Source organism: Lytechinus variegatus, chromosome 2, assembly GCF_018143015.1.
Source record: "Lytechinus variegatus isolate NC3 chromosome 2, Lvar_3.0, whole genome shotgun sequence".
In the NCBI taxonomy this organism is placed as follows: domain Eukaryota; kingdom Metazoa; phylum Echinodermata; class Echinoidea; order Temnopleuroida; family Toxopneustidae; genus Lytechinus; species Lytechinus variegatus.
The window spans coordinates 73,497,064-73,510,664 of record NC_054741.1 but is presented as its reverse complement, the minus strand read 5'-3'; the positions used below and the strand labels follow the sequence as shown (position 1 = coordinate 73,510,664).

Sequence of the window (13,601 nt, the reverse complement as noted above, 5' to 3'; positions counted from 1 at the left end):
CTGTTTAAGAGACCTCACAAATCTCTTTTGCAAATTTACACAATACTGACGTTCGTTTCCATTGCTAAAGTCATTATAGTGATTATCGCTGATATCATGTGCATCTTGCAACCAAATGAAACATACGGAAGGAAAGTCTCATTTGTTGCTCAGGCGGTTGGAAGTGGAACATTTGGAAGTCTGCTCGTATTATCACTAATATTTTTGAACTCTTATTACGACGCCATCTTCATCAGAAGCGGGAAATTTTGTTACCCTGTTGGATTCATGTTCGCTGGTTGTATTTGGCTTATTATTTTCCAAATAGGATCTCCTTTCGATCCTTCTGACGATGAGCAGCCAAAGCAACCGTGCAAACTGAACGGAAGTTTCGGACAACTTGTATTTGATTTTCAAGATACAACGGTCTCCTTTGTAGGAGAATGTGGGATAACCGCAGGTGGCATCTTTTGGCATATGTGGAGCAGTACCTTACCAAAAGGGGTTTTGAAACTCTCACCAGATGCCACTCCTTCATTTGAATGTGTGCCTAAACAGCATTCTCAACCAATTTGGAGGAAGATCTACATCTTTGTATCAAAGTGGATAAACTATCGAAAACCGTTGCACACCTGTGATTCCACTTCTCAAACTGACATAACATCCTTACACATACAGAATAATAATAGAAAACAGAACCTGGATACATTTATTTTGAAATTGTTCCTGGGACTTTTAATTCTTGTTTTGATCAATATAACTGCTGTGCCATTTCTGCGATGGGATAAAATCACTTCACAAAAATCCCGTTTCTATTTAATAAGGTGTTGTGAGATCGCGTGCGGCATTCCACTCATAGGCACACTCCATTTCCAATCATTTGTCACGAACAAAAGGTCACAAAGTTTCCCCATGAGAAGAGGATTGTCAGTACTTAATGGACTGACGAGTAGTGATCGCATCCTGCTCCTTGGGTGTGGCGGAATATTCATAATTAGCTTATTTCGCGTCTTTGGGGCTATCACGTTCTTGATCTTTTCGCAAAATGTATCTAACGACGACCAGATATTAAGCTACTTCATGATCCTATTTGCTGTCTTTAAGATTTACGTGACTTGGCTCATGACGTCATTCTTGTTCATAGCACAACGTCAATATTTTGATGACATTCAGAAGATTAAGTGGTCTTTAATCTGTTCCATGTACACAGGAATGTTTAGCGTCACCGTTTGGGTGTTGGGAAACACAAGCATTCATCCATGGGTTGGATTGCAATTATTTATCGGAACGGAAAATGGGCGGTATTTTGGAAAACTTATGGACCCTCTTGTGAGTTTATATGGTATCCATTCTACTTTAGTTGCACTTAAGACATTCAAAGAAATATACCATGAGAGAATGCGTGTTTGCGACAAGAAAGACAGTTTCTACAATTTCGCATAGACATTATACCACTGTATATACCCTGTAGTAGCTGTGTGATATTGCTGCATAAGCCCAACGCTTTCTGAGTTGATCTGCTTCTCTTAAATGAATAATGTTATGCACAATTCACAGAAAAACTACATGTTAATGACATTACAAAACATAATTACGTTTATAACTGCAGTTTTATGAATTCATTGTGAAAAAAAATCAATTAACTAACACTTTAGAAAGCAATTGATTTTAAGGAACTCCTAGTCGTGTGTCCTCCAAGTATAGCTCAGCCTTTCTGGCAAGATTCAGTCGACCATAGACCTACTACTCTGTAGGTCCATGAGTCGACCGAGGACTGATATCAGTCGCTGCAAATATCTTGATAATTGAAGATATTAGGGAGTTTTCAGTAAGCGACGTAAGGAGAATTCAAGAACATGGTTATTGTATTGAAAAATGCATGTCAAAATGACAAAGAACAGCTGGAAGATTTTGCCGAGTATCGGTGAACCAGAACCTCAGATTCAACCTAAGTTTTATAGCAGACGAAAAAAATTTCGCTTATCCAAACTCAAGGACTAAACTGATGTTTTGAGTCTCCAATTGTCGACAAAGACTCCTTGTTGTTCTTGTAACGTCGGGCATTTTGCAATATATTTCCTCATATTCTTGAATCCTTCGTACGTCGCTGAGCGAAAGCAGGGTATTTTTAGCAATCACTTCGCATGCAGACAGTGGCGTACCTGGGATTTTCCATAGGGGGGGGGGGGTGGGGCAAAACCGGTCGAAAAATGTGACACGCAAAAAAAAAGTCATCAATCAAAAAGCTATTCAATCGTACCCGAAAAAAAAATAGACAAACAAAATAATAAAAGAAAAAAAGGTCTTTAAGTTCGTCAGAGGGGGGATAAATAGGTATTCAAGTTCGTCAGGGGGAGGGGCAAAACATGTATTCAAGCTCGTCATGGGGCAGGGATGTGTCTTTTGTATGGGTTGTGACTCGTCAGGGGGGGGTACCCCCCGTAGGTACGCTAGTGCATGCAGACGCTTCCTATATAACGCAGAGAATCTTTTGTCAAAAGCCCTTCATAAACAAAGAAGCCTTCGTTGAAGATCGGTGAATCAAAACAGCAGTGTCGTCCTGGGGCCGATTGCACGAAAGGGTCTTTCCAAGGACCGTCTTTCGTGTCGCCCATCTTTTATGATACGCTATAGGCGGGGTGTTTCTGAAATTTATGAAAAAGAATGAGATTCGTTAGTTTGCTTTTAAATCAAATTTTATACAATTTCATGATATATCACATCATTTTATAAACAAATACTTTGTTTAATTTAACGGACGAATGAAATATGTTTGCAGATGATTTTATTCAAAATGCGTTTCACATGGCGCATCATAAAAGATGGGCGACACGAAAGACGGTCCTTCCAAAGACCCTTTCGTGCAATCGGCCCCTGGACTCTGGACAAACGACATATTAATCTTAAGACGATGTGGTGTCCCTGTACACCAACTTTATTGTGGTTTGACGGGCGAAGTGGATGCTAAAATACGCTACTCCTAATTGTGAATACGGTGACACCGGCGGCGGAGTTGGGGACACCACGCATCATCAAATACTTCTAGCAGAGCCTTGCACTCATGGCGGCACATACTTTAATGTAGTGACTCAAGCAATAGATTATAATTGGCTGATGAACTTTAAATGATCAATTGTTCAATTAAATTCAAGTGAATATAAATTTTCTTCCGATTTACATTCTTGTTAGAAAATAAAGAATGTGAATTTATAAATTATGTTTACTGGAGAAGGTATTAATTAATCATCGAGAACAGGAGCTTATGACGTGATACACCTGTAATACTTGAACTGAACAACAAATTACAATAAAATGCAATTTCAAAAAGTTACCAGTAACGAACAATACCTTCATTTATATACTTCTCTCATACTTTAAACGAGTTAGTTAATCCAAATGCATACATAATTATATTTTGTAATTATACTGTTAAGATTCTTCGTATAAAGTAATCGGAATACACACTTATATTTTGCAATTACACTGTTGATGTACATTTTATAGTGATATGTTTTGATGTAAATTGGAAATATATCGATTTAGTTCAATTCTGAATATATTTTTAAATAAAACAAGTATTATATTGTGTTTACGCTTGAAGGCCGAAGAGCAGTAGAACCGAAAGCTTGTATGAATAAAAAATTAGGAAATTTTGTATCGATATTAATCGATAACGATCTAACTTTGACTCTTCATGGACAATTGCCTTTAATATGACTAATATAGAGAAAATGGCCGATGTCCGTTATACCACTTATTATAAAAGCCATCCTTTGTTTTTTTTACAGTAACAAAGCATTTCATATGTTGAAAGCTATTGAAATTATATCTGAATTTATGATTGATATAATCTTGTCTTACCTCAAGGACGATACAACGTCTGTACACCTCGGGTTCTACGCTCTCAATTACTTTTGAAAAGTAGCAACTCAGTAGAAACACAGTACCAAATTGTCCACATACGTTCATCTCTGTTATACTTTCCTACCTATTTTATTGAAAATGTGCTTTAAAGTCCAAGTATAGATCCTATTTTGGTAAAAGCACACCTTACACACCCTGGCTGATAAACCGCTGGTATAGAACGTCTTTGCAAAAATGATGCGATTTGGCACTAGATTACACCAATTATGTTTATTTCTCCTTTTCATTTAATGAAAGTAGACAATTTGCACATGGTGGATCGATTTATGGCTATTTTCTTCAAGATTAAAGAAAGGTGTTTCTCGGTTCTTTGAAAATCGATAAGGGGCGGTTTTTAAATGGTTCCCCATAGAGTTTTTTTGGGGGTATATTCTTGGGGTCTGCGCACTCGAAGGTAGGGAGATTTCTCCGAGTTCCACCATCCAGTAACGTGATGTAACATCTTCTTTTCGTTGATGTGTTTTATTTCTTGGGTGTGGAACAATGCAGAGCTGTTATTTATGGTTACATCATCATAAATATTACCATGTTATAGGTGTGTGCTGGTGTATATAGTTAGGCCCTATAAACGGACACGGGGTGTATTATTGTGGACACAGTCAGGTTAAGAGACACCTTGCTTTTAAAGTGTCAGGTTCAATGTTGTCACCAAGTACATAATGTATCATATTTTAATGACTATTTTCGGAGCTGCGAATTTAGTTGTTGATTATGTCCGGAACGTCGAGTCTACAGCAATGGTTTGATCCTCCATGATCAAGGCGCCTTTTGAGAATATGGAGTCAGACGAGCTGCCAGAAACTTCAAAGATATACGGTTTTCTACAGGAAAGGTTTCCTGTTTCTCCTCAAACGTTCAAGGTGAGCTTCGTCCTTACATCGCGGATACACAAAGCAGAGCGAGACTATAGACGCCACTTTTCCGACGGTGGCGTCGTCAACATGAAATCTTAACCAAGTTTTTGAAATTTCGTCATAACTTTGAAAGTCTATGGATCTATAGCTCGTTTTACTTGGACATAATTGTACGTGTAATGGTTATTCATTGAATATTCTGCCCGAATTACAGGTCACACGACCAAGTTCAAAGGTCATTTAAGGTCAATGAACTTTGGCCGTGTCTGGGGGTATTGTTGAATTGCCATCATAACTTTGATAGTTTACGGATATAGTTCATGAAATTTGGACATAAGACTAATCAAGTATCATTTATTGTTTTGCATAAGTCTTATTTTACATCATGATCAATAAATATAGTCTTTGGTTGTCATATGAATGTTGTGTTTGTGAATAACTTTTCAATAGTCGTTTTTGAAACCAGCACTGCTTCTGTACGGTATATTGAATCCAGGCGAGACTGCCAGAGGCGGTCTACTCGTTTCAATATACATTCGGTTGCTTGAATTTAAGATCAGTTTCAGAAATTGTACGTGTAATGGTTATTCATTGAATATTCTGCCCGAATTACAGGTCACACGACCAAGTTCAAAGGTCATTTAAGGTCAATGAACTTTGGCCGTGTCTGGGGGTATTGTTGAATTGCCATCATAACTTTGATAGTTTACGGATATAGTTCATGAAATTTGGACATAAGACTAATCAAGTATCATTTATTGTTTTGCATAAGTCTTATTTTACATCATGATCAATAAATATAGTCTTTGGTTGTCATATGAATGTTGTGTTTGTGAATAACTTTTCAATAGTCTTTTTGAAACCAGCACTGCTTCTGTACGGTATATTGAATCCAGGCGAGACTGCCAGAGGCGGTCTACTCGTTTCAATATACATTCGGTTGCTTGAATTTAAGATCAGTTTCAGAATTTATTCAAAGTTCGAGGCCTATATATTACTTCACCTTAACCACTCTTACATTACCCGCCCTGTAAATATGCTAATCTGTTATTACACATCATTGGTCCTTCTCATATCATCCTGGTATAACTTCGCGCCACTACTGGAGTCACCCCGAGGCAACCTTGTGAAATTATACCCATCAAAATGACCATGGGAAACTGCTGGAGAGGATATTGCCCCTTGGACGATTGAAAGGTTTGTAATTTGTTTGATTTGAGATGGAAATAATAATAATAATTGGCATTTATAAAGCGATTTATCAATCTGTTCAAAGCGCTTCACAATTATTACACGGTCCCTTGATTCCTAGCATTTCATGCAGCCTGTTAGGCGCTTACTTGCTAAACCAACCACAATGACGGTTGTTTCCTAACAGTACCCAATTAGCACCTGGGTGAGAGGGGTAATGTGTGAATTGACGCCTTGCCAAAGTATAAGAATAAGTAACTTTTTCATGGAAGACCAATTAGCAAACTTGAACATGCTATAGATCGGTGACATTTTGTATCCATTTTATTCCATGACGGTATCAAAAGCAATTGTATACTTTGCTCATACTATCAGCTTCATTATCAAATTTCTAGCCATGTGGATTTCTATAAATATGTGAAAAAAAGTTCATATTAAAATAAAACAGAAGAAGAAAAAATGACCAAACATATTGAATCTCCTATACACCAAAGGACCTGATTGATGTGACAATAAAATGATAACGCATAAAAATTATTTGAATATTCTCATTGATCTATTTCACAACCATTGAAATGGTCATTAGTCGAATGCAAATAATAAATGACTATACAAACAAGATAAATACATAATTGTAGAAATTATCGACCTGAAACCAGATCAGCTTTGACACTTATTTCGATAGAGATCATCACTAAAATATATTTGATTTACAAGCATAGCCAGCCAAATCTAAAACTAAAATCCACAATAGACAAAATAAGTACATGAATTAGGTTTCTAAGATGAGCCGAACTGAAATAGTCTTGAAGTTCGCAACTAGTGATCGCCGTTTCACGACACAATTTGATTGCAACCCATAAGACTTTTTAGTCACTATTTCAAAAACTATACATGCTTTGAATAATAAACAGGATTATGTGACCAAGATTCACCAAACTTGCGACTACCGCAACTACTTTATGCAAAGCGGTTAAATTGATGATCAGTGGGTGGGAATTCATTTCATATTATTGAGCGTATCATGGCCACCATATAAAATTAAATAGGATATATAGTAAGTGAGTTCGGATGATTTCTAGATTAATGCTCATGAAAATCAATAACAGATGAATATTTCTTCTCCAATAGCATTGCTCAGTTATCTACTCAAATTGGAGCAGATCAAGTACAAGAGGATCAATTGGTATAAGTACTCTGGTCTTCAACAAAAATAGCTAGATTTTAGTAAAAGTGACCTTGTATTTTGTTTGAAATATTACCTCCTCATTGTCAAAACTAGTATTCTAAAAAATAGAGAGAGTGTAAAGTTTTCCTCTTTTTAGGTACCAATTTAAAATTGGTCGATCAGTATATATATATATAGAGAGAGAGAGAGTATTTTGTCAGCCATCACTTGACAATTGACAGTCATTTTGAAATATCCTATTGAAAACCTATCAAAAGTGAATGTAAATAAAACCATACTGGAATGCAATAAGGAAAGTCTAGGCACTTGATAGAATTGTTTCTCCAACATTGACTCACTCATTTTACATCGTACATTATTTTGACACAGTGTTGCACAAACATTAATAGTGCCAAAATAACTCGGATTCATATAATTATATAATGTTTAGTTGTCTTGTACGACATAGAATAGAAATTAGCCGTGTTTTGAATGTATACCATTTTTTTCTTCAAACACCCGTCTTTATTGATCGAATATATTTAGTAGATTTCTGAGTGCTGTTCTCTGCTCAAAATTATCGATTAGGTCATTGGATTAACTGTTTGCACCCCTCCATGAAAACCTAACCTGAATCATAACGGTTCCCATTTTCCCTCATACAGTAATGCAGTAGAAGTTCAAACTTACACGTATATCAGTGTAAATTTATCCTGTTTTTTTTTAAATGGTTGAATCAATAAATTATATGAAATTTCCATGTTTAGGAATCCGGTTTATAGGGATCATCGACTTAAAACCGTATCGAATCAACCTTTACCTCCGATCTACAGTTGTTTACTTTGAAAAAAAGATATTGAAAAAGTGAAATATTATGGCACACTTCAAAAACGCCTGTGTTAATACACCAGCCTGGTATATCGCTCCTCACCAGAGAGGGGTTGAAACAACACCTGTTTGGTGTTAAGCTAACACCAATTTGACATATAAGCAACACCAATTAGTGTTCAAACAAATCATCGGTTTGATTCTTAACAGGTGTTGTATTGTTTCAACACTTCTCTGGTGTTGACCGATACAGATACCAAGCTGTTGTTAACACCGGCGTTTTTGCAGTGCGGTTTTCATCATTCGATATTCATGTTTCTACATTGTATTACCAGCAAAACAAATATGAATGATATCATTCTCCGAAATAGCCGGGTTAAAATAAAAAAAGGTTGCCGACTTTTCAGTGTAATCACATTGAATTTTTCGAATATAGTACATAATAAATTAAACCTCACGGATAGACAGTTAATAACGCTGCATCCAAATATTTCCAGAACGCCAACTTTAGATGTACAAAGCTTGATTCTTGAACTAGGTTGTTCATGGCACTTTTTGTGTCTAGTCGTAAGGAGACTTGGTCACTTCCTCGATCATTATATGACTCGAACTAATATAACCGGTGTAGCAATCATAGGTCCCATATCCACTGCACTGCCCGACATAGAATCCAACTGTCACACTGCCGGCACCAATCCCATAGCAGTAACCTGGAAGAAAAGAAAGTGATGGGTCAATGGCCTCCTGTCTACCCGTCACATCTGCCTCATAACAGTTTTGCCGTAATTGCTTTGTTGTTTTCGTTTGTTCTCTGCTTATCGTATTGTATGTAAGTTACATTATTTCGATATGTTGTTTTGTAATTTTTAAGAGATGTAAAAAGAATTGATTTGAATTGAATTATTTATTCAAATATGATGAGGAACTTTTTTTTACAGTGACCTACTCTGTTTCATATGAAAAAATGGTGGGGTAACTTTCAACACATCGATTCTGTATAAACCTCATTAAAACTCATTATGTTGACGAAAAACTGAAATGACCAATTAGCAATCAAAGCAAAGGCCCATGCAAAGCTCTGTGTGGTTTGTCCAATGAGTATATTTATTAAAAATGATGATGGATATAATATATTTTTTTGAATCAATCAGATTAACATTGGACAAATAACCTTTACAAATAAGGTTTACAAGATGCCCGGGTCCATATCACAATAATAGCGAAACATAAGTAACAGTTATGTTATTAATTGGTACACGAGATACAGGAAATCATTAGCAATAAGAAAGTAAACTACACAATGTCAAGAGTGACGACGAATAATTAAACACCTTTTAAAAGTAATCTTAAATACGTTGAATGAGGAAGATAATGATTAATAATGGACTTAAACGAGCTATTAGATTTAGTCAAGAACTTATACTGTACGTGTATAACGACAGTTTGTGACACTGTGAATTTGCGTATATAGGAGTACGGGGAGGTTGTTTTTAAACAAATTAAACAAATAGGCGGTACTCTTGTTTGTTGAGTTACGAAATCTGAATTGTGATGAATAAAGTATAATTGGGGTTTTATAATTACAATGATATACTTTTCTGTAATGTTTGAATTCATGGATAATAATAATAATAAAATAATAATAATGCTCAATTCTTGTATAGCGCATCACACATAGCATTGCATGTCCCTATGGATAATGATGTCGAAGGAGGTTAAAAACCAAACAAACTAAGCATGAAAATTAACCTAGTTTGCCCTGAGAATATTTTATTCTAATCATATTCATCAATCATCATCACCATATAGTCGCAACTCTGCTCATCCAATATAATAATATATTTGGATTTTCATATTATAAAGCATATTTGTTTAAATGATAACCCGTATTCCGCGAGTGATTCTATGTTCAATGAGGTATATTTCTGATATTGTCAAATCTTCTTTGTTGTGTGCTACCATTTACATATACAGAAACAAAGAAACACCAAATAAATCAGATCAAATCAAATATGCATGTGGGCGGGGCCAGAATGATCAAGAATGGTAACAGTAAAATTCTGATGTGAAAGAAAATTAATTCGATTTCTCTCTTGAAGAAGTATGTATGTATCTTGAACTGGAGGGAACTGGAGACTCTCGCTTTGGGTTCAATGAATAGTTTTCCCCAATTGTTTCTCCCATTATATTTCGTTTCATTTGAATAAATATTCTGACTTAACATTTTCGTTCGTAGAGAAATCTTGGTCCAAACTCACCCATCACAACCCTTGGTCGATGTAGATTATAGCTATTATATCCCGAAGCATATACCACTGCTTCGATCCTATTCGGATTAGAACATTCAGCTCCATTGAAGGCAAAGTACCATCTACAGCAGGCCGACCCTGATCCAGCGAGCCGAAGGTCACCCGAGAAAGAGACGTACAGAGCAGTATCTGCGTATTCCTTGGTAAAGCTGCAGGACTGAACAGTATAATGACCCATTGTATTCATTTCAATTACATAACATTCACAAGAAAATATTTTTTTCTCCTAACTATTTAAGATTTTTGACAGCTTATTTATCATGTCTGTCCGTAAATTACTGTTACATAAATTACCGTGAGAAATGAAGGGCTCCACCTTACTTGATATTCTCGTATAGTTTACCATTTACAAAAACTCATAAATTTTCTAACATTTTTTGGTTTGCATTAACTAAATGGAATAAAAAAGACATAATTGTTGGGTTATGAGTGGGTTCCCTCAGAGAATTTATATCCATGAAAGCTGATTATCCCTTGCTTATACCACCACCACAATCGCTCTTTATCTACCAACATCCAGGCGCGGATCCAGGAGGGGCCGAGCCGGCCCCCCTATTTTTTGACAACCTGCAGAAAAAAAGTGTACTCTTTATCTTGTTAGAAACTACGAAAAACAGAAAGAAAAGTAAGAAAGAGGTATTATACCCATGATGTGTAATTTATGGCCTCGAAATGGCCGGTCCGAACCCGAAAGGAAACATGAAAAAGATGAGGGGAAGAATTGGAAAATAGACTTTATTTAAAAATTTTCGCTCGCGCTCGCATTGCCTGTGTAATGAATCCCATTCAAGTGGATTAAATGACACTTCATATATCCAGTTCTGAAATCAATTTGCTCACAATATTTTAGCTCGCATATATCAAGATTTCATTATTTTGTTTGATTTACACAAATTGTTATATCAAAATTTTCAGCTCGCGTTGTGCGCTCGCATTGTTTGATTTGTGAGATACCTATCCTCTTTGGAAATTCTTTACAAAATTCGTCAAAATGCTCCTTTATCATGTCAGTATATCGAAAAATAAGCTCGTGCTTCGCGCACGCATTAATTGTTTGAGACACACAGCTTGTTCTTTATTTAAATAAAAACACGCTTATAGACTCTCCTGTTTTCATGTCGGAATATCAAACATTTTGAGCTCGCGCTTCGCACTCTGATTATTCAATTGGTGATAATTGTATCCACATAAGATACCTTATCTTGTTTATAACAATAAAAACTAATATATTATAATTAAAACTTCAGTCTTTAGACTACCCCCTAACCCCCCCCCCCAAAAAAAAAGATTATAGCGGCCAATCGAGAAAAATTTTGATGAAAATATTTTTCGGCCCCCCCCCCTATTGGCGAAAGCTGGATCCGCCCCTGACATTATCATCATCACCACCACCACCATCAACAACACCACAAAAATCATCATCATTATTAATAGGCCTACTGTCGTCATCATTATAAAATCATCCCTTTATACTTTCATCATTATAATCACCTCCACTTAACTACCACCACCAACGTCATCACCCCCCCCCCCCCCCCACCAACAACAACAACCACCAATACATACCTTGAACAATCCAGAATCTCTACCATCATTTACTTGCCAATAGGAACACTGTCTCCAGTTGGATGTTACAGGACTAGGTGCTCCTGGTTCCCCTTCAGGTCCAGGAGGGCCAGGGGGTCCCGCTGGCCCTGGGCTACCTGCAGAACATTCCTGCAAATGAAAGATGGTGCATTATCAATGTAGTTTTGCTTCTCAATTGTGGTTATTTCATTCATTATGAGAATGAGATGTTAACAAAATGGCATGGTTTAATCGTAATTGTTTCGACCCTCGACTTTTTGAGAAGAGAAAACAATGTTTAAGAGAAGAAAATGAAAGAGTAAGAAAGGCATAGAAAAAAAGGAGACGTATGGATCCTGTAACTATATCAACATTGCAAAAATTGAATCCAGAGTGGAGGGGTCGTCTTGTCACCCGATCCAAATACCCTGGAACGCCCCTGCTTTTGTGTAGACCACAGATTAGGAAATCTGAGGCATCCCCTTGTGTGTACGTGTTGGGGTGTGCGGGTGTGTGTGTGTGTGGGGGGGGGGTCTTTCAAAAAGTTAAACCACGTGATGAATATGCGTTTGTGGATTACTTGATCCAGATAAAAAGTAATTACCATTATTATTTGTATTCATTTCATTTTTGGTATTTTTTTTTACAAACTATAAACAAGCGCAAGTTGATATTCATAAAACTACAAGGATAACATATAAAAGATGCACCACACGATAAAGCATTACTAACCATGTCGAATGAGGAGAAGAAAGAAAGGAACAGTGATTACTGACTCCAAATAAATAACACGATTGGGGCAGAACAGGATAGAACGAAGCATCCTTCATAGTGCTCTTATTTATTAAAGCCTTAATATGTATATTTTTTGGAGAGTGATGAGAAAGATCGCACATTTATATCATCCAAAAGAATGGCCAAGCATATTTAAGTTTTATACTTGTTTAAAACGATTCAGAAATTGAACAGTTCATTGCATTCAATTTCTCCTAACAGACTGAAACTGATTCTGGCATTTAAGGGGCATATTAGTCTGTTGGGAGTGGGAGTAAAAGAATATACTTCAGTGCCTTTCGAAGTTTTGTTTCTTCGCTTTTCACTCTCTTCCCTTTTTTTTGGAGGGGGTGGTTCCCGGGAGGGGATGTGTTGGCAGCTGAAAACCCTTTACCTCTAGAACGATCTGTCTTTTGTAGACCTCTGCCTGTTCCACTCCTTCCACAATCTTCAAGATGGCGAAGCACAAGAGAAGAAGAAAAACACGGAACCAAGATGAGAATCCCAGCCAACCTCTTGCACCCATCTTGGCCTGTTTATTCCTTATTTAATTCTCCAAGTAATAGATAACCTGATATCAGTAGAACAACATCTATAATCGATGATTGGGCTGTCTTTGAAGTTGTAAGCAAAGTTTTTCCTTTTCCTATTGCGCAGACAAAACCCTTATACTGTCGGAATGGGATGCGCTCATATCAAAACGAGACAAATAATTTATTTGGTGTTTCTTGACAATGGGAGATGGTAACTTTAACAATCGTCATATCGATCGGGGGATGTTGGAAGAAAGACATGGCAAGAAGGGTTCCCTTCGAGAGGTGGTCAAAAATCAATAAGGGTTGGACTGTATGAACACAATCCGTTTCTATATGTTAATTCTACGTGCGGTAGGGCTATATATAAACCGCAGTTGGTGTGTCCAAAGGTGTAGAATGGGTGGACTTACAAAAACCGTATAGAGCGTCACACCCCATATACCCCCCCCCCAAAAAAAAAAAAAGAAGAAGA

The 13,601-nt window shown here is 36.7% G+C and overlaps 1 protein-coding gene across 1 annotated transcript; it reads right to left on the bottom strand.

The window, feature by feature from the left end:
• Positions 1 to 8,237: 8,237 nt before the first annotated feature.
• On the bottom strand, positions 8,238 to 13,307 carry LOC121408966 (collagen triple helix repeat-containing protein 1-like). The gene is made up of 4 exons (XM_041600712.1): positions 12,988 to 13,307; positions 11,820 to 11,969; positions 10,203 to 10,410; positions 8,238 to 8,654 (listed from the first exon to the last, which is right to left on the bottom strand). The coding sequence occupies exons 1-4, from the start codon at positions 13,117 to 13,119 to the stop codon at positions 8,506 to 8,508; spliced, it is 639 nt and encodes a 212-aa protein (XP_041456646.1). The 5' UTR covers positions 13,120 to 13,307; the 3' UTR covers positions 8,238 to 8,505.
• Positions 13,308 to 13,601: the final 294 nt, after the last annotated feature.

What these genes read in the sequence shown, in the direction of transcription:
- LOC121408966 (XM_041600712.1), bottom strand. Translation starts at nt 13,119, where the DNA reads ATGGGTGCAAGAGGTTGGCTGGGATTCTCATCTTGGTTCCGTGTTTTT. An exon ending in GAGATTCTGGATTGTTCAAG is followed by an intron (nt 10,411 to 11,819) that starts GTATGTATTGGT and finishes TATACTGTTCAG; the next exon opens with TCCTGCAGCTTTACCAAGGA. An exon ending in TCGACCAAGGGTTGTGATGG is followed by an intron (nt 8,655 to 10,202) that starts GTGAGTTTGGAC and finishes CTTTTCTTCCAG; the next exon opens with GTTACTGCTATGGGATTGGT.